The sequence below is a fragment of the Lepus europaeus genome, chromosome 4 (assembly GCF_033115175.1).
Source record: "Lepus europaeus isolate LE1 chromosome 4, mLepTim1.pri, whole genome shotgun sequence".
Classification (NCBI taxonomy): Eukaryota; Metazoa; Chordata; class Mammalia; order Lagomorpha; family Leporidae; genus Lepus; species Lepus europaeus.
In genome coordinates, this window is record NC_084830.1 from 165,760,852 (window position 1) to 165,778,620 (window position 17,769).

General features: G+C 44.5%; 2 protein-coding genes across 2 annotated transcripts; both read left to right on the forward strand.

Annotated features, from left to right (window-relative positions):
• The first annotated feature begins 838 nt into the window (after positions 1-838).
• LOC133758878 (olfactory receptor 14A16-like) lies at positions 839-1,474 on the forward strand. The gene has a single exon (XM_062190011.1). The coding sequence runs from the start codon at positions 839-841 to the stop codon at positions 1,472-1,474; it is 636 nt and encodes a 211-aa protein (XP_062045995.1).
• A 14,751-nt stretch (positions 1,475-16,225) lies between these two features.
• Positions 16,226-17,191, forward strand: LOC133758879 (olfactory receptor 2T6-like). Its single transcript, XM_062190013.1, has one exon. It carries the CDS (start codon positions 16,232-16,234, stop codon positions 17,189-17,191), a length of 960 nt encoding a protein of 319 aa, XP_062045997.1. The 5' UTR covers positions 16,226-16,231.
• The last annotated feature ends 578 nt before the right edge of the window (positions 17,192-17,769 follow it).

The window sequence follows — 17,769 nt, forward strand, 5'->3', positions numbered from 1 at the left end:
ATTGATGTTCACTCTTTTTAGTTTGCTATTGCTGTTTGATGTCAGTTTTTAATTAGATAGCTTCTAGTGAAATAGGGAAAATCCACCTGTTTTGAATTTTCAGGAATGTGGGATCAACCCTCAAGTGGCCACCTTTTTGGTGGCTGTATAGGCTTAGGCAAATCCCTTGTTTTTTCTTCCCTTTGTCTAGATGGACACAGATTTACAACATTTTTTTCTTTTGGAAGAGCATGGAGAGGATGGTGTGCAGTCAAGGGAAAACATGGAAAATAACAAAATACAGTAGCTGCAGGAGATTTTATGAATAGAGTTAGATAAGCAGCTAAAAGAAATTCAATTTATAGCTTGGTGATTATCTTTCCTATTGTCATGATTTTTCTTTAATGTACCTTAGAAGTGAGTGAAGATGTCAGAAATATAAGCATCCTCCTCCACAATATTAAGGGCAGATAAAGAAAAGGCTGCACTATAGACGCTTTCATTCCCCAAGGATCTTTTTGTAACACCACCTTCCTGTCCATCCTAGAGAAAGTCTGTCCAACCACACGTCTGTGGCAGCATTCCAGTTCATGAGAGTGTCTGTGGTCTGGTGGCAGCAAATTGCTTGTGGTGTGACGTTCTTACTAACTCTTCTGGTGGCTCTTGTTGGCAGCCTCCTTATTATTACAGTGTCCTCTTGGGACCAGCACCTCCACCAGCCCCTGTACTTCTTCCTCAAGCACTTGTCCTCTTGGGCCTCTGCTATATCCTGGTCACCCTTCCCAAGGCCATCAGAGACAGCCTGACAAGCGGCACCTCTATCTCCTTCTGGGGATGCAAGTTTCAGGTCTTCCTCGTGATGGCCTTGGCCAGTGCAGAGATGGCCTTGCTCACCATGATGTCCTATGACTGCTACGTGGCCATCTGCCTTCCTCTGCACTATGAGGTCATCATGAAAAGGAGCACCTGCATCAAGATGGCCGCCTATTCCTGGCTCAGCAGCGGACTCTCTGGAATCCTGCACACAGCCACCACCTTCTCCATGCCCCTTGTAGCGTCTGGCGTGGTTCACCAGTTCTTCTATGAGATCCCTCAGCTGCTCAGACTCTCTTGTTCACATGACTACTGGGCTGAGGTTGGGGCAGTCACCATCACGTCCTCACTGGGTTTTGTCTGCTTTCTCTCCATTGCTCTCTCCTACACTCACATCTTCTCTACCGTGCTGAGGATCCCCTCCACCGAGGGTCAGTCCAGGGCCTTCTCCACCTCTGTCCCTCCCCTTGCCATGGTGACTCTTTTCCTTGGTGGTGCTGCGACGGCCTACCTGAAGCCAGCAGGAGATGCATCCTCGACTTTTGACCCGTTGGTGTCTGTGTTCTATACAGTAGTCCTCCAAACGCTTAATCCCATCATCTACAACCTAAGGAATAAGGACGTGAAGGTTGCTGTGAAGAAATACTTAAAGATCCTGTCATTTGATTCCATCACCTGCTGAAGGGGTAGAAGTCTAGGGTAGCCAATTGAAATTATTGGTATAGCACCTGTTAATTTCCTTGGGTGATATTCTTAATAGCCTACCTTCTTCTAGAGTTCTCCCTGCTTGTATTCCAGTTGCCTCAATTTCCTCCAGCTCAGTATTATCTCTGATTTTCATCCAACTCCATCTTTCTCTCCAATTTTACATTTTTGATTTCTTCCTGCTTAACAGCAAATAGAAAACATGTGTAAGTAATTTTCAAAGTTTGGAAAATTTCTATGTGGTCCTCAATGATCAGTTTTATGCCACGACATTCACTGGTATGTGCCACGGTTATTCAAGGTCTCAGGACACTTCACTGAACAGGATGGGGAGCTGATCTCCCACCAGGGAAGGCAGAAGTAAACTGAGTTCTATGGACTTCAGGGAAGTTAAAGAATAAACATAACACCCACAAGGTACAATGCTACGGGGGCTCTTAGGGGGCTGTACTTTTACAGTGGGGCCTCCAGAGCAAGCGATGTTTCAGCAGAAAGTCGGAGGTGGGGATGTGGCCCCTGCACAGACATGTGTGGGGAGGATATCCTGGAGGGAGGACATTCAGATGGAAGGGAGGGTGTGACATCTGCTCTGCTTGAGGACAGAAAGGCAGGCACAGAAAAGGTGGGGCCTGAAGCAGAGAGTAGATCAAAGGCAAAACACCACGAACACAGCAGGTTAGCCGTGTCCTGCCTGTGTAGACTGTTGTGAGGGCTGTGAGGAACAAGGGGGTGTCTGGAGCACTGTGAGCAGAGGGTGAGTCCTGCCTGGGTGTGAACAGGGGGCACTGACTGCATTTTTGTCAATAGATGGGAATGGAGCAAGGATCTAGGAGGTGAGAGGCTGCAGAGCCCACCAAGGGGACGTTTGTGGGGTAATGGGACAAGGACCCCCATCTTAGTAGGCAGGCATGTTTATTAGAAACCTCAAATTGGGCTGTTGTGTAATGAAGCTGGACTTCAAAAGTGATGCCCAGAAAAAGAGACTTAAATTGAGGGTATGTGGCCTAGTTGTGGTAAGAAAGAGCCAGCTTATGAGCTAAGCAAAAGTAAGCCTGGAAAAAAAAATAACAATAAAATAAATTTTTTAAAAAAGAAAGAAAGCCATCCCCAAAAAAAGTAAGCCTGGCTGTGAAGGAAGAAAACACCAAGTTCTGCGATGTTAAGAAGCTGGAAGAGGAGGAGGAATTGGCAATAGGAAAAATGAGCCCACATGGAAGAAATCATAAAAAACAAACCTTGCAACTTAAGCTGAACATGGAGTAGTCAGGTTGAAGAAAGGGTAATAGATTTATTAAGAGTAGAAAGGAAAAAGTAGTCATCCCTGGGCTTAAAAACGTGGTGTTTTATTAAATGTGGGTAGAAAAATCTTCTAATTGAATAAAAAATTAAATGAAAATTCTATCCGGTAGATGTATATTAGAGGCCAGCTGATGAAACTCTGTATTAACTAGCAGATGCCAGAATTACTTTCATATATTGTCAAGGAGAACAAAATAGTTCACTGTCCAGTGCACAAATTTACTCACCAATCACTTCCCTGAATGCACTCTGAAGACATAGGGCCTGCAGCGTGAATTACACACAGCCATATTCTCCTAAAGAAGTCTGAGCACCCATCCAGAGGAGAGGCTGCGTACCCCTCTGACAACAGCTGTGCAGATGGAAGGAAGAATGAGCACAATCCTAATGTAATTCTCAAGTGCACCACAAATATGACAGGTGACATATTTACTTTTCATAGGAGCTAAATAAAATAAGAGCTAAAAATAATAAGTTTGCAATTAATGAATCTACTCACAATTCGTTTTCAAAACACTTTCTATTATAAAGAAAAGTAGATGTGTAAACTCTAACAGTTAAAATGGCAAAAATCTGAGACATTATCGCAGCTAATTAGAGACATTATCGTAGCTAATTAGAAGCTGGAAATCTTACTTTCCTCAGAAACTGACTTCTTAGAATTGTAACTCCAAATCACACAGAATCTGCTAAAAGTAATTAAAAATCAAAATAAAAAATTATATATACATATACATATGAAAAAAGAAATTGAGGAACACAGTGGGATCTAGCACCCTCCAGAGGACAGTGGGAAAAATAACAAAGTCAAGAACTCATAAATCTCAATTTTAAGATGCAGTAATAATCTTCACAATCCATTCAATGGGCTATTCGTAAATGGATAGACAAGTAGATAAGCAGAACAGAATTGAGACTCCTGAGGAAAAACACCCTATAATTATAGCCAATAGATTTTCACAAAGGTGCTTAGGCATTTCAATAAGAAAAGAATGCTTGGGGCTGTCACTGTGGTTTAGCAGGTAAAGCCACCACCTGCAATGGCAGTATCCCCTGTGGACACTGGTTTGAGTCCTGGCTGCTCCACTTCCTATCCAGCTCTCTGATAATGCACATGGGGAGTCAGTGGAAGATGGCCCAAGTCTTTGGATCCCTGCACCCATGTGGTAGACCCAGGAAAAGCTCTTGACTCCTGGCTTCCGCCTGGTCCAGCCTGTCCATTGCAGCCATCAGGGGCGTGAACCAGCAGATGGAAGATTTTCCTCTCTCTCTGTCTCTCCCATCTCTCTCTAACTCTGACTTTCAAATAAATACATAGAATTTAAAATAAAAGCTGAAATGCTATTGGAAATTTATTCCACCCTAGGGACTTTAGAAAAATTAACAAATTGATTCTCAACTGGAACAACAGAACTCCAAGGCTGGACATAATGGAGGAGAGGGGGTGTACTGTAGGTCATACCTAGCCCATTGCGGGTGTGAACCTTTCTGAGTGCCTTTGTTGATGTTTGCTCTGGCTCCCCTGCTCTGACAGCTTCAGCAGTGGGCTCTTACTTCTGCTCTCCATCGTGCTGGTTGGTGGCAGCTGAATCCTGTTGTCTACCGTCTTCCAAACCAACAGATAAAGCGAACTGTAAGGAAAACAAAACTAGGAAAGTTTTATTCAGGAATGTTATAAAGACATGTTATACAACTACCCAAATTTCCCTTGGAGGAATTAAGTTATCCAAAATGCAGTTCCTTGCTGGATTTACAAGATAGTCTTTCTACTGCAATATCATCATATTGAGACTTGGGAAATTAGCCTGAGAAATAGCTTTGTGTCTTCTTTTTTCCTTTATTTTTATTCTCCACAAGATGTGTAAGAAATTTTCAGAACTGCATGATTTAATGAATGGTTGTACACTTTAAGATAATTCTTAGACTCATTCCAGGTTGGATGTTTCTGGCTCAACAAATATTTAGGAAATGTCAATGTAAATGTCTTGGAGGAGACCCTAATGGTCAAATGCAGCAATAATTTCCAGGTCACATTATCTGATCTTGTCTAATAACATGTGAAATTGATATTCAAATATTAAGATATAAAATTAAATGGATTAAATTACCTTACAATTAAGCAATAATTAAATCTGTAGGAGCTTATAAATATAACCCATAATTATTCAAAAACTGCACAGAATAAGAGGAGTTCAGGACCAGGACAAGGAGACCTGGGTTCGAGCAGGGTGTGTTTTGGAAGCCTCAGACTTTGCTCTTCTCCAAAATCAGAGTCTGCGTCTTCCACAGCGCACAGACTGCATCACCAGCACAAAAGACTCAGTGGTCCTGGTCCTACTGATTTTTCTCCGCTGTCTCACACAGGCGTGTGGCGCATTTCAGAAGGGCTGAGGCTTAAGGAGTAGACACAAGACCCTGCAAATTTCCTTGAACCAGAAAACAGATAACTTGATGGTGGGTCAACTTGAATCACATTCAAACAAATTGCCTTGAGTTTGGATGCTTTTGTTTGTGTACATTTAAGTATTTCATCACATATGTAATATACATAATGTTCCACTTTGTTTCTGTATTTCTAATAAAGATTAATGCTTCCAAAATCTTAACTACGTCATATTCTTTAAACTTTTTCTATATTTTTATTGTTTGTCCATTTCAATACCATTGTGCATGGAATTCATTTCAATATATTTTATAATTTGATTTTGCTTTTTCATTGCTTCATTACTTTTATACCACTTGTCATTTTTTTTTACTCTTTCAAAAAACATCTAAGTCATAAAATTCTTGATCATAAGATTAAGAAAATTCTACAATTCTGGTTAGCTAAATGATTTTCCTATACCACATAAAACTTTTAAAATCACTTTAAATGTTTCTCTAAGAGTACAGCTACCGTACATGTTATGAGTTATTTTTCTGATCTTTATATTTTACTTACATAAACTTAAGCACAATTTTATTTTATTTTTGTAAGTTTATTATTATTTATTATTTTGTAAGTTTATTTTTCACTGACACGGAGGTTGGGCATACCCATCTTATATTACAAGGTATTAAAGGTAAGACTGTGCACCAGCATGTAACTCCAGCTCCTTGGTGCAGTGTCGTGGTTTTGATAGTTTTAATTACTTTCACTTACTCTAAATTTAGAAAGTCACCAGAAAAGTTCATTTCAGACCTGTGAGTCTGATTTTCCTGGAGAGAAATTGAGCACAGTGAAGCTTTCTGATTGACTATATTAATTTTTACTTCTTTGAGGTAGAGTCATCGCATAAGGATTTTCTATACCTCTCAATTTCTCTAAAATGTATTGAAAAGTGATCCCTGTTAAATATAAGAGTGGGAATAAGAGAGGGAGGAGATGCGCAATTTGGGACATGCTCAATCAGACTTTCTTCAAATGGTGGAGTTAGAAATGTGCCAGGGGATTCCAATACAATCCCATCAAGGTGGCATGTACCAATGCCATCTCACTAGTCCAAGTGATCAATTTTAATTCACAATTGATCACACTGATAGGTCTAAGAGTCAAAGGGATCACACAAACAAGACTAGTGTCTGCTAATACTAACTGATAGAATCAAAAAGGGAGAGAACGATCCAATATGGAAAGTGGGAGACACAGCAGACTCATAGAATGGCAGATGTCCTAAACAACACTCTGGCCTCAGAATCAGGCATTTGGATCTGACTGAAGAGCCTATGAAAGTATTTTAGGCATGGAAAGCCGAGACACTCTGGAAAAAAAAAAAAAAAAGACCTAAATGAAAGATCTCAGCGAGTTAGATCCCAGTGGAAAGAACGGGGCCATCCAGGTAGGAGGTACCTTTCTCTGAAGGGAGGAGAGAACTTCCACTTTGACTATGGCCCTGTCGGAATAGGATCGAAGTCGGCGAACCCTAAAGGCTTCCATAGCCTCAGCAACTCATGGCTAGAGCCTAGGGAGATTACTGACGCCATAAACAAGAGTATTTGAATATTTTAGGCATGGAAAGCCAAGACACTCTGGCAAAAAAAAAAAAAAAACCCTAAATGAAAGATCTCTGCGAGTGAGATCCCAATAGAAAGAATGGGCCATCAAAGGAGGAGGTACCTTTCTCTGAATTGAAGAGAGATCTTCCACTTTGACTATGACCTTGTCTAAATAAGATCGAAGTCAGCAAACTCAAGAGGCTTCTATAGCCTTGGAAACTCATGACTAGAGCCTAGGGAGATTTTTGACACCATAAACAAGAGTGTCAAATTGTCAAGTCAATAACGGGAGTCACTGTGTACTTACTCCTCATGTGGGATCTCTGTCCTTAATGCGTTGTCCAAGGTGAATTAATGCTATAACTAGTACTCAAACAGTATTTTACACTTTATGTTCTGTGTGGTGCAAACTGATGAAATCTTTACTTAATATATATTAAATCGATCTTCTGTATATAAAGATAATTGAAAATGAATCTTGATGTGAATGGAATGGGAGAGAGAGCAGGAGATGGAAGGGGTGCAGGTGGGAGGGAAGTTATGCGGGGGAAAAAACCATTGTAATCTATAAACTGTACTTTGGAAAATTATATTTACTAAATGAAAATGTTTATAATAAATAAATAAATAAATAAATAAAAAAGAATGATCACATGCCCTCAAGAACTTAAAAGATAACCTGTACTTTTTTTTTGTCATATACAATGACTTAAATATTTTGCTATTTTTGTACCTCTATGTTCATTTTCTAGTAGTTGGTTCTTTCTTACTTTAGTCAGAACCATTAAAGACATTTCTACAACCATGGCAAGGAAATTAAATACTGTTCCCGCTATCTAAAAAAAAGAAAAGAAATAAAGCAGAAGCTTATTTTCCCAAATGGAAGTGATAAGTTCCTCACTTAATAAGAATCCTCAACCCGGGTACTTTTCAACATGTTGATCTCTGATCATGTGTTCAGAAAGGTTTGATAGCAATTATTTAACGGTTTCCATAAACTGGATCTCTGCAGTTATCAATCAATCTGTGCAGCCGATACATGCCTAAATATAGTTTCTTAGCAGATTATTCAATATATTTACTAAATTGGTGATTACATTTACTCAGTGCCATTTAGTTAATGACTGTTTATTGGAAAGTTGTGCCAAAGAGGAAGGAGGGGAGGCTGGTGCTGTGGTATAGCAGATAAAGCCTCTGCATGCAGTGCTGGCATTGCATCTGGGTGCCGGTTCGATTACCCGCTGCTCCACTTCCCATCCAGCTCCGTACTGATGCATCTGGGAAGGCAGTAGAAGACGGCCCACATGCCTGGACCCTGCACCCATGTGGGAGACCCGGAAGAAGCTCCTGGCTTCAGATCAGCCCTGCTCCAGCTGTTGTGGCCATTTGAGGAGTAAACCAGCAGGTGGAGACCTCTCTCTCAATCTCTCTCTCTCTCACTCGCTCGCTCTCTCTCTCTTTGCCTCTGCCTCTCCCTCTCTATCACTCTGACTTAGAAATAAATAAATGAATCTTAAAAACAGAAGGCAAGGAGACAGATGGGATTTGAGCTCACACTTGTTGCTGCAGTGAGGAATTAAAGACCACACGAAGAACAGCTCTTCCCTTCCTTTGGCTGTGTTCCTGATTTTACTAATTTGCCCCCTTGGGGCAAGAGGGACATAAGGAGTGTGGCCATGGAACATCCATTAAACAGTTGTTCTCAAATCGTTAATTAAAACCAGACCTGGAGAGGAGATTGCACAGCCCTGGTTGGAGCCTGTTCGGTGCTTGCCACACAGAGGTGGGGAGCAAGGCTGTCTCAGCAGACTGGGGACAGCTTCACTGCCTGCCAGGGCCCAGGGAGGGGCCTCTTCTGTCATTTGCCAGGGCTTTAAACTCCGCTGTCCTCTGCTGTCCTTTGGAGCTGTGTGCCCCGAGTGTGTGGTATTGCAGTGTGAATTCCAGGCCTCCACTTCAGTGGTCATCTTGGAACACTTGTAACACTCTCTTTTTAAGTTTTGTGCCTTTCCTCGTGAATGTCCTTTTTTTCAAGGAAAAAAAGAGACTAAAATGGAGACATGAAACAGGAAGACGAGGAGGTTGGCTTTTCTCTCCAGTTCCTAAGATCTGCCCTCGGGTGAAGATTTCTGTAAACAACTTTGGCTCTGACCAGCATTGCTCCTCCTGGAGAGACACTGTACACCGTGAGGGGTCCGCTGTCATCAGCAGCCATCTCCAGTCTCAGGGTAAGGGAAGTGCTTGTTCTCTTGTGTGCCGGTTTGGGTGAGAGGAAAACGGGCAAGGAAGGGTAATGCTTTCAGAAAATTCACGTTTTGTGCATGTTCAGTTCCCACAAACCTAACGTGAGCTAGAAGTGCAGGGACTTGGGGCAGAGGAGAAAATCAGTTGGAAAGCAGGACGGCCATGGAGATGTGAGTAGCGAGGACACTGGCCTGAGAAGACAAGGTTGGAAACGGATGAAGCACAAACCAGCTGTGACCACAGAATGAGCTAAACCTGGACAGAACTGAAGCGTCAGTTGCCGGAGTACTCATTTAGCACATTTCAGGATGCGTGTCAGGTAAGAGTGAAATGTTGGCAAGTTAGTGGAGTGGAGCAGCAAGAGTCATGGAAACACTTGATGAAGTTGGCAGTATTTCTGGCTGTTGTGTACAAAACTTCCACTCATTGACAAGGGTCATCACTTCCTGGCCCTGGTGTCCAGATCAGAGATGACCAAATGATAAATCCTATTTCCAGCCTTGCACGAGGCCACCAATGTTCAGTGAACTGATTTCACCCACTGTTTCCTATGACCTGCTCTGGACACATCAGGAGGCAGCGCGTGGAAGACAGGAACTTGCTCCCGTGGCTGTGGCCGTGGGCTGGCCAGGCAAGGTCAGCCAGGCTGCGCTGGGTGTGAGGCTGCAGGGCATTGGACGGCCTGCATGTTCCTCTGCACTTCTGGCCCCTGCCGTTCACTTTCCTTCTTTTCAGACACTAGACTCCCTCCCACCCCCGTGGTCTTCAGAATTAGCCTGGGGGACAGGGTGACACCTTGAGGATATCAAAGCAATAATCGCACACATTTGCAATGGAAAAAGACTGAGAGTCAAAGTCATTCAGTTTTAGGGGCGCTCAACAGCTGTGTGGACCACCTCCTCTAGGAAGGTGCTGCAAATTCTGTGAAAAATGAAATTAAAACTTAAGCTTATTTTGGTGCAAAGTTTTTTGAAATCCCACATACATGGGACCCTCAAAATGTTCACATAAAATGTGCATTGTAAGAATCTATGCATGTGTCTCAGCCATTTTTTGTGCCCAGATAAACATGTTTTAATTTCATTTTGTCGTGAACTGAATGAAGTGTCCTTGTACACACTGACTGTTCAGAGGACTGCTCACCCCCAACTCTCTGTAACTTGAGAAGACAGAAACACACAGCAGACAAACCCAGGCAGAGCAGCCTGGGTGCAAGCTGGAGGTGATGGTGGGAGAGGGCCGTGTGGGACTCGCGGTGGTCAGAAGCTAGGGGCATCACGGACACCGGTCTCTGGTAACCACCAGAGTCTAACCCACCTCATGTGAAAAGGCAGGAAATAAACAGTTCTGCGTGTATGCCAGGTGAGGCGAGGTGCACGGGGCACTCCCGATCCTTCAGCCTCCACACAGAGGCCAGCTCCTGGATACCAGTCTCCCTACATTAGAATCCACGTGTGTACACCTCTTATTTGAATTTATTAGGTGGATGTTTTCATAACTTATTAGGTTGGATCTTTTATTCTATCACATCTTTCTTCTGTAGCAGTTACATTGCAAAGTGCAATAATAACACTTTTTCTGGGTAGCCTTTGGCTCCCTACATATATGCCTGCTGTGGTGCAGCTTTGAGCTTCCTTTGCTTAAGCAGTGTTTTCCTTCTACTCCGAGTTACGTGTAAGTCTACTCTTGTTTTGTACTTCTTACCTGGCTCAGTGATACGGATGAACAGAATAGATTAAAGATATAATGCATTTTCTCTTAAAATCTACATTATAAAATGATGTCTTTGCTCCATTTACACTATTTCCTTAAATAGTATTCTGCACACGCTCAAATCACTCTCTTTTTACATCTTTTAAAAATATTTTCAAAATGTTAATTGACACTTAGTAATTATGCACATTTATGGGGTATATTGTGACATTTCAGTACATGTATATAATAGGTATGGATCGTAATTTGTGTCTTTTAATTCTTTTTGTTTTTGCACTTTCTTTCTTTAAAGAGTAAATCCGTGCTTTTAAAAGGGGGTGTTTGTCCTGCAGAATTTTGTAACTCTAATTAACATTTTTTCTAATCTAATTAAATAGTTTTAAAAATCTTTGCTGGGCTGGCGCCGCGGCTCACTAGGCTAATCCTCCGCCTTCCGGCGCTGGCACACCAGGGTCTAGTCCTGGTCGGGGCGTCGGATTCTGTCCCGGTTGCCCCTCTTCCAGGCCAGCTCTCTGCTGTGGCCCGGGAGTGCAGTGGAGGATGGCCCAAGTCCTTGGGCCCTGCACCCCATGGGAGACCAGGATAAGCACCTGGCTCCTGCCATCGGATCAGTGCGGTGAGCCGGCCGCAGCTCGCCAACCGTGGCGGCCATTGGAGGGTGAACCAACGGCAAAAGGAACACCTTTCTCTCTGTCTCTCTCTCTGACTGTCCACTCTGCCTGTCAAAAAATTTAAAAAAAATTTTTTCTTTGCTGTTACATTATAAATTTTTTCTTCCATGTTTTCTGGTATTTTAGAATATACACATATTATTAATAACAATTCTGCTAGTGCTTTTCAGAATTGTCCTCACCCTTGTAGTTGTCTTTGTTGGAGCCATCTGTACATATCTATCTTTTCTGGCTCATTTGCATGTTAGACTTGTGACAACTGTACACAAGCGCATTCATTGCCAGTCCCTTCCCTAGGTGCTCCAAACAGAGGGGACATTGTGACAATGTCTTCAGCTCCTGGGGCAAGGCACACACGGAATTCACTTACTGGTGTTTCCTAATTCCCCAATTCCACGGAACGTGATCTGTGTTATGCAGAAAATCGGCATTTGCTTTGAGAGAGATAGGCAGGTAGGTAGATCTGTTCCTGTGAATTGCTTGGAATTCTATGCAATTTTGTAATCACATGATTGTTAAACATGGATATTAAAACTGAATTCAATGTTTACTATTAGTAATATTGCATGGTTTCGTCCATATTAGTCTCAGTTTTGTTTCATCTACAAAAACAGTGGAGTGTATTTTAGTGTATGTCAGACCTAAATGTATCTCAGAACGTCTTCCTGCTTGATTGACACATTATTGGCTCCTCTAGTGGATCTGAGTATCATCGGTAACTTTTACTGAGCACTGAGCAGTTTTCAACACTAGTCAAAAAAACTTCCGTGGACTAACAAAGTTGCCCTAGATACCTGTGTCTTTCATACTATTACAGAGAAAATGGGGAAACTGATGCAAAACAAATTGCCTGCGATCACACATTTGGAAATGGAAACCAAACCCAAGAAAATGCTGGTTCTAACTCCCAAATTGGCTTGGGTTTGAAGATTTCTTCACTCTTCGTGGATGTTATCATCTGAGGCTAGTGTGAACTCCAATCTGCTGAAGGTGGCCCTGTTTTCCTTTCCTTTCCTCTGTGTGCGAGCTGCTAGATGCTTTTACTTCAAATAACTTGCTGGAATATGCATGAGTGCATCCTTGTATTCAGTGAGACATCTTTCCACGGTCTTCTTGTCCCTTTAATAAAATTTTTCCTTTCTTCAGTTTTTACTTATATTTTTTTCTTAAATTTGTGGAATTATTCTTTTTAGGAACATTGAATACTTTATTTTGCTTTTGTATGCTCATTACTCCATGTATATTATTTTCTTTCTTTTTTTTTTTTTTTTTTTGACAGGCAGAGTGGACAGTGAGAGAGAGAAAGAGAGAGAGAAAGGTCTTCCTTTGCCGTTGGTTCACCCTCCAATGGCCTCCGCGGCCGGCGCGCTGCGGCCGGTGCACCGCACTGATCCAAAGGCAGGAGCCAGGTGCTTATCCTGGTCTCCCATGGGGTGCAGGGCCCAAGCACTTGGGCCATCCTCCACTGCCCTCCCGGGCCACAGCAGAGAGCTGGCCTGGAAGAGGGGCAACCGGGACAGAATCCGACGCCCCGACCAGGACTAGAACCTGGTGTGCTGGCGCTGCAGGCAGAGGATTAGCCTATTGAGCCACAGCGCCGGCCTATTATTTTCTTCTTAACATTGAACATCCATCTCTCTGTGCTCCTGGAGGGCTACTTAAGCTCTGTCCCCCAGCAAGGTATGGTTTCACACCATCAGCCAATTCTTGCTGTCGCTCCTGTCACTCTTCCCCCCAGTGCTGTTTCAGTGCCATAGGCAAAGCAGTGCTCTACCTGAGTGTCCTGAAGGTCCCCTGCTCTGCGGCACTTTTGCTCCTCCCAGCCTTGTTGGCCCCTTCTAGTCGCCAGGTCACTGCTGTGGACCACACGTGAGATGGATGGGGACAGACTAATCCACCATCCCCTTGTTCTCCCTCATCACACTTCCCTAATGGGCAGCTGGGCTTTGTAGTCGTGTCTGCATTTTTGTTGAAAGGTTAGGGAAAACAAACAGAAAAAGGTTAGCTTTCTAGCAAGCTTTCATGTTTCCCATCACTCACTGTGGGGAAAATGCTCCTCTAGGCACTGCCCTTGCTGGTCTACCTGCAAACCTTACTCTCCTTCCTCGGAGGGTGAGACAGGGCATAGAAGACCCTGCCCCAGCCCAGAAGCTGCCCAGAGAGGTGCAGCCAACCCTTTCCTGAGTAGTCCATGCCTGGACACCTTGCACCTATGAAGGTCAAAGGTGGGGAGGTCATAGGTCTTTCCCAACTGAGGAGTGATTTAGTGCCCATCTTTCCCCATTGCACAAGATTCTCAGTTTCAGTGTTGGTGAGAAGTTAAGATTTTTCTGCAGCTTCAAGGTATGAGTGAGATGTTTAAGACATGCCTCCCTGTGAAGTGTGCTGATAACTAAGTTATTTGCAGGTTCTGGGCATCCCTGCAGTGCTAATGATTACTGGTGTCTTACTCTGAGGTTAACATTGAACAAGGATGGTCCTGTTCCTGAAATGCATTTTCCCAGAAGATCATCTTTCATGTCTTTTACCTCATTCTGAGCATTCTCAGTATTGAAGAATATTTGTGTGAAGGGGAAGAACATTCTGAGATCCTATCATTTTAATAACTCGGAAGACAACTGGCACAGCAGTTGTCTCCCTCCTTGGGTCCCTGTCTTGTGTGCTTTACATCAGATGTTCCCTTTGGTTGCACCACTAGAAAGGGTGTTGATGCCTTAGCAGTCACTCCTCCTATTCATGTGCGTCCTGTACTGTCTCCATCCCCCGCCTCCACCACCCCCAGCTTCCAGTCATCACTGTGCACTCTGTTCCTTATGATCAATTGTTTCAGGTTCCACAAACTGGTGAAATCGTGCAGTGTTTGTCTTTCTGTGTCTGACTTACTTCACTAACCATAGTGTCTCCCAGGTTCATCTGCATTGCAGCGAGTGCCAAGTTCTGTTCTTTTTATAGATTAATAGTAATCCATTGTGTATGCCTCCGAAATTTCTGTATCCCTCTTTCCACTGTGGGACACAGAGATTGATTCTGTGTCTCGACTATCATGATAGTGCCACAACAAACATGGGCATTCTGGGGTCTCCCTGGTGCTGGGTTTTCTTTTCCTTTGGGTTTGTATGGTGATGGGATTGCTGCAACATTTGGAGCTTCTGCTTTTAATGTTTTCTTCAGGAATCGCCACACTGCTCTGCATATGGTGGGCTAATTTACATTCCCGTAAACAGTGGACAAGCAGTCTCCTTTCTCCAGGTTGTTGCCAGTCTTATCTTTTGTCTTTCTGATAGCAGACATTCTCAATGGAGTGAGAGAGCTCACTGTGGTTTTGATTTGCATCTGCCTGACAACTAGCCATGTGGAAAATTTTTCATATATCTGTTGGCTATTTGTGTGTCTTCTTTTTAAAGAAGTATTTATCTGAAAGGCAGAGCAACCGAGAGAGAAGACAGAGGGAGAGGCAGAGGGAATGAGAGAGAGAGATTTTCATCCATAGGTTCACTCCCCAAATGGCTGCATTGGCCAGAGCTCCTCTAGTCTGAGGCCACGTGCCCAGAATTCCATCTAGGTCTCTCATGCAGATGGCAAGGACTCAAGTACTTGAATCATCATCCATTGTTCTCAAGCCCATTAGCAGGGAGTTTTATGGGAAGCAGAGCAGCCAGGACTCGAACTAGCACTCCAATCCAGGGTGCTGGCATCACGAGCAGCAGCAGTCTAACTTGCTGCGACACGGGCCAGCCCTTGTATGTCTTAGTTGCTTGGTTATTGGGTTCCTCCTAAATCACATGGAAATATTTTGCTTTGTTCCTTTACTTATTACAGTCTCCCAGGCCTGAGAACATGGCACTGGACTCTCCATGAGTAAATGTATATGAACCAATGAGAAATCGGCAACAGAGTGAAGGAATCCCAAGGATGGTTGATGATCAACGGGTGACACAGCTATCACATTCACTTCAGTTCCCTGTAGTTTGCAGCTGTGTCTACAATGTAATGATACTTCCAGTTGGGAATGATGTTCTAAAATTGTCACCAAAATTCCCCATTCAATCAAGCATCTTATTAAATTGTTTGGTTATTTGAATTTATTGCATCAATCATGGCGTTGCTGTATCCACATTTTCAATAAGTGCGGTGGGCAGTTGGCACTGTGTTTAAGGCACTGCTTGAGATGCCCACATCCTATGCCAGAGTGTACGGGTTCAAGTTCCAGCTCCATGTCTGATGCAGTTTGCTGCTAATGCACACCCTCATAGGAAGCAGGTGATAGTCCAAACACTTGGGTCCCTGTCGCCTACATGGGAGACATGATTTGAGCTCTGGGCTCCTAGATTTCCCTGGCACAGCCCCAGTTGCTTCAGGCATTTGAGGAGTGAACCAGTGAATGAACTTTCCTCTCTCTCTCTCTCTCTCTCTCTCACACACACACACAAACACTTTCTCCTCTTCTCTCTTTGAAATAAATAAAAATAAACAGTAAAATTTAAAAATAAGAACATAAATAAAATTATTGAAATACATGGAGTCCACTCCAGGTGAAGAATCCCTTCCTAGGCTCAGGTGGTCCACAGTCATTGAAGCAGCTTACTCGGAGCATCAGTTGTCAAATATCCTCTCACCACCACACCAGGGAAACCTGCCAAACTCCTCTTCAACAAGAAGAAATGGGCAGGAAACTAGATGCACACTCACGTCATGTAAAGTGCCCGACACCAGCCACCGGAGTACTTCACTGCAACAACGCCCACACTAACCCTTAAATGCCCCCTGTGCCTTTCGCAGTTCTCCTTAACCCCACACTTCTCTTCTTCTGCCCCCAGTTCAGCCTCAGTGCCATGGATGAGAGCAACAGAACCCTCTCTGGTGACTTCACCCTGGCAGGCCTCTTCCCTCACAGCAGTGCCGCTGGGCTCCTGTTCAGCATCATCTGTGCCATCTTCTTCTCGGCCATGCTGGCCAATGGGGTCATGGTCTTCCTGATCCACGTGGACCCCCAGCTCCACACCCCCATGTATTTCCTGCTCAGCCACCTGTCTGTCATTGACATGATGTACATCTGCACCATCGTGCCCAAGATGCTGGTGGACCACCTGCTGGGCCGGGGCACCATCTCCTTCGTGTCCTGTACGGCCCAGTACTTCTTGTACATGGGCTTCGTGGGGGCCGAGTTCTTCCTCCTGGGGCTCATGGCCTATGACCGTTACGTGGCCATCTGCAACCCGCTAAGATACCCTGTCCTCATGAGCCGCCGGGTCTGCTGGCTCATCCTGGCCAGCTCATGGTCTGGTGGGGCTCTGGACAGCTTCCTCCTCACGCCCCTCACCATGAGGCTCCCCTTCTGTGCCTCGCACAAGATCAACCACTTCTTCTGTGAGGCGCCCACCATGCTGAGGCTGGCCTGCGGGGACAAAGCCGCCTATGAGATGGTGATGTATGTGTGCTGCGTCGCGATGCTGCTGCTTCCCTTCTCCGTGGTGGTAGCGTCCTATGCCCGGATCCTGCTCACTGTGCGCCGGCTCAGCTCCGTAGAGGGCCAGAGGAAGGCCTTGGGCACCTGCACTTCACACCTGGTGGTGGTGACGCTCTTCTACGGGGCCGCCCTGTACACGTACATGCTGCCACCATCTTACCACACCCCAGCACAGGACAAGGTCTTCTCCGCCTTCTACACCATCCTCACCCCCCTGTTAAACCCGCTCATCTATAGTCTGCGCAACAGGGACGTGGCAGGGGCCTTCAAGAGGGTTGTGGCAAGACACCGAGGGGCCTGTGGTGTCGCAAAGAAAGAATTCTAGAACGGCACCTGCTCCAGGGCTCATTCTAGTACAGCGCCACTGGTGCTGCGGTGGCTACCACACCAGATGTGTCAAAGCGGGCTCAGCCGTGCTTCCATCTTGGCTTCCACACTCAAGCAGTGCCAGAGCCCTGCACACACGACTTGGCTTTGTTCTTCCTTTGTTTCCACTGGTTCCAATTCTTCTGTCATCCCAGCTCTGACTGCAATTCGTGGCTACCACTGTCCCTAAATGCCTGGCTACTGTTTCATACTCAGCCCATCTTCAATGTCCTCTTAAGAACCGGTGACTTTGGCTACAGGATTTAAAGGCCCGTTTGTGGAACCGATGGAATACTTGGGGATTCTGACATATGAAGCACTGTTAAACCTCAACAGGGGAAGGGCATTTGGCTTAGCAGCTAAGACAGCGATTAGGACGCCCGTGTCCCATTTTGGATGTGGATGCTCAATACCTGGCTCTGGTTTCTGACTCCAGCTTCCTGGTAATGCAGTCCAGAGGGACAGCCGTGATGGTCCAGGCATTTAGATCCCTGCCACCCATGTAGTATAGACCCAGATTGAGTCCTTGGCTCATGA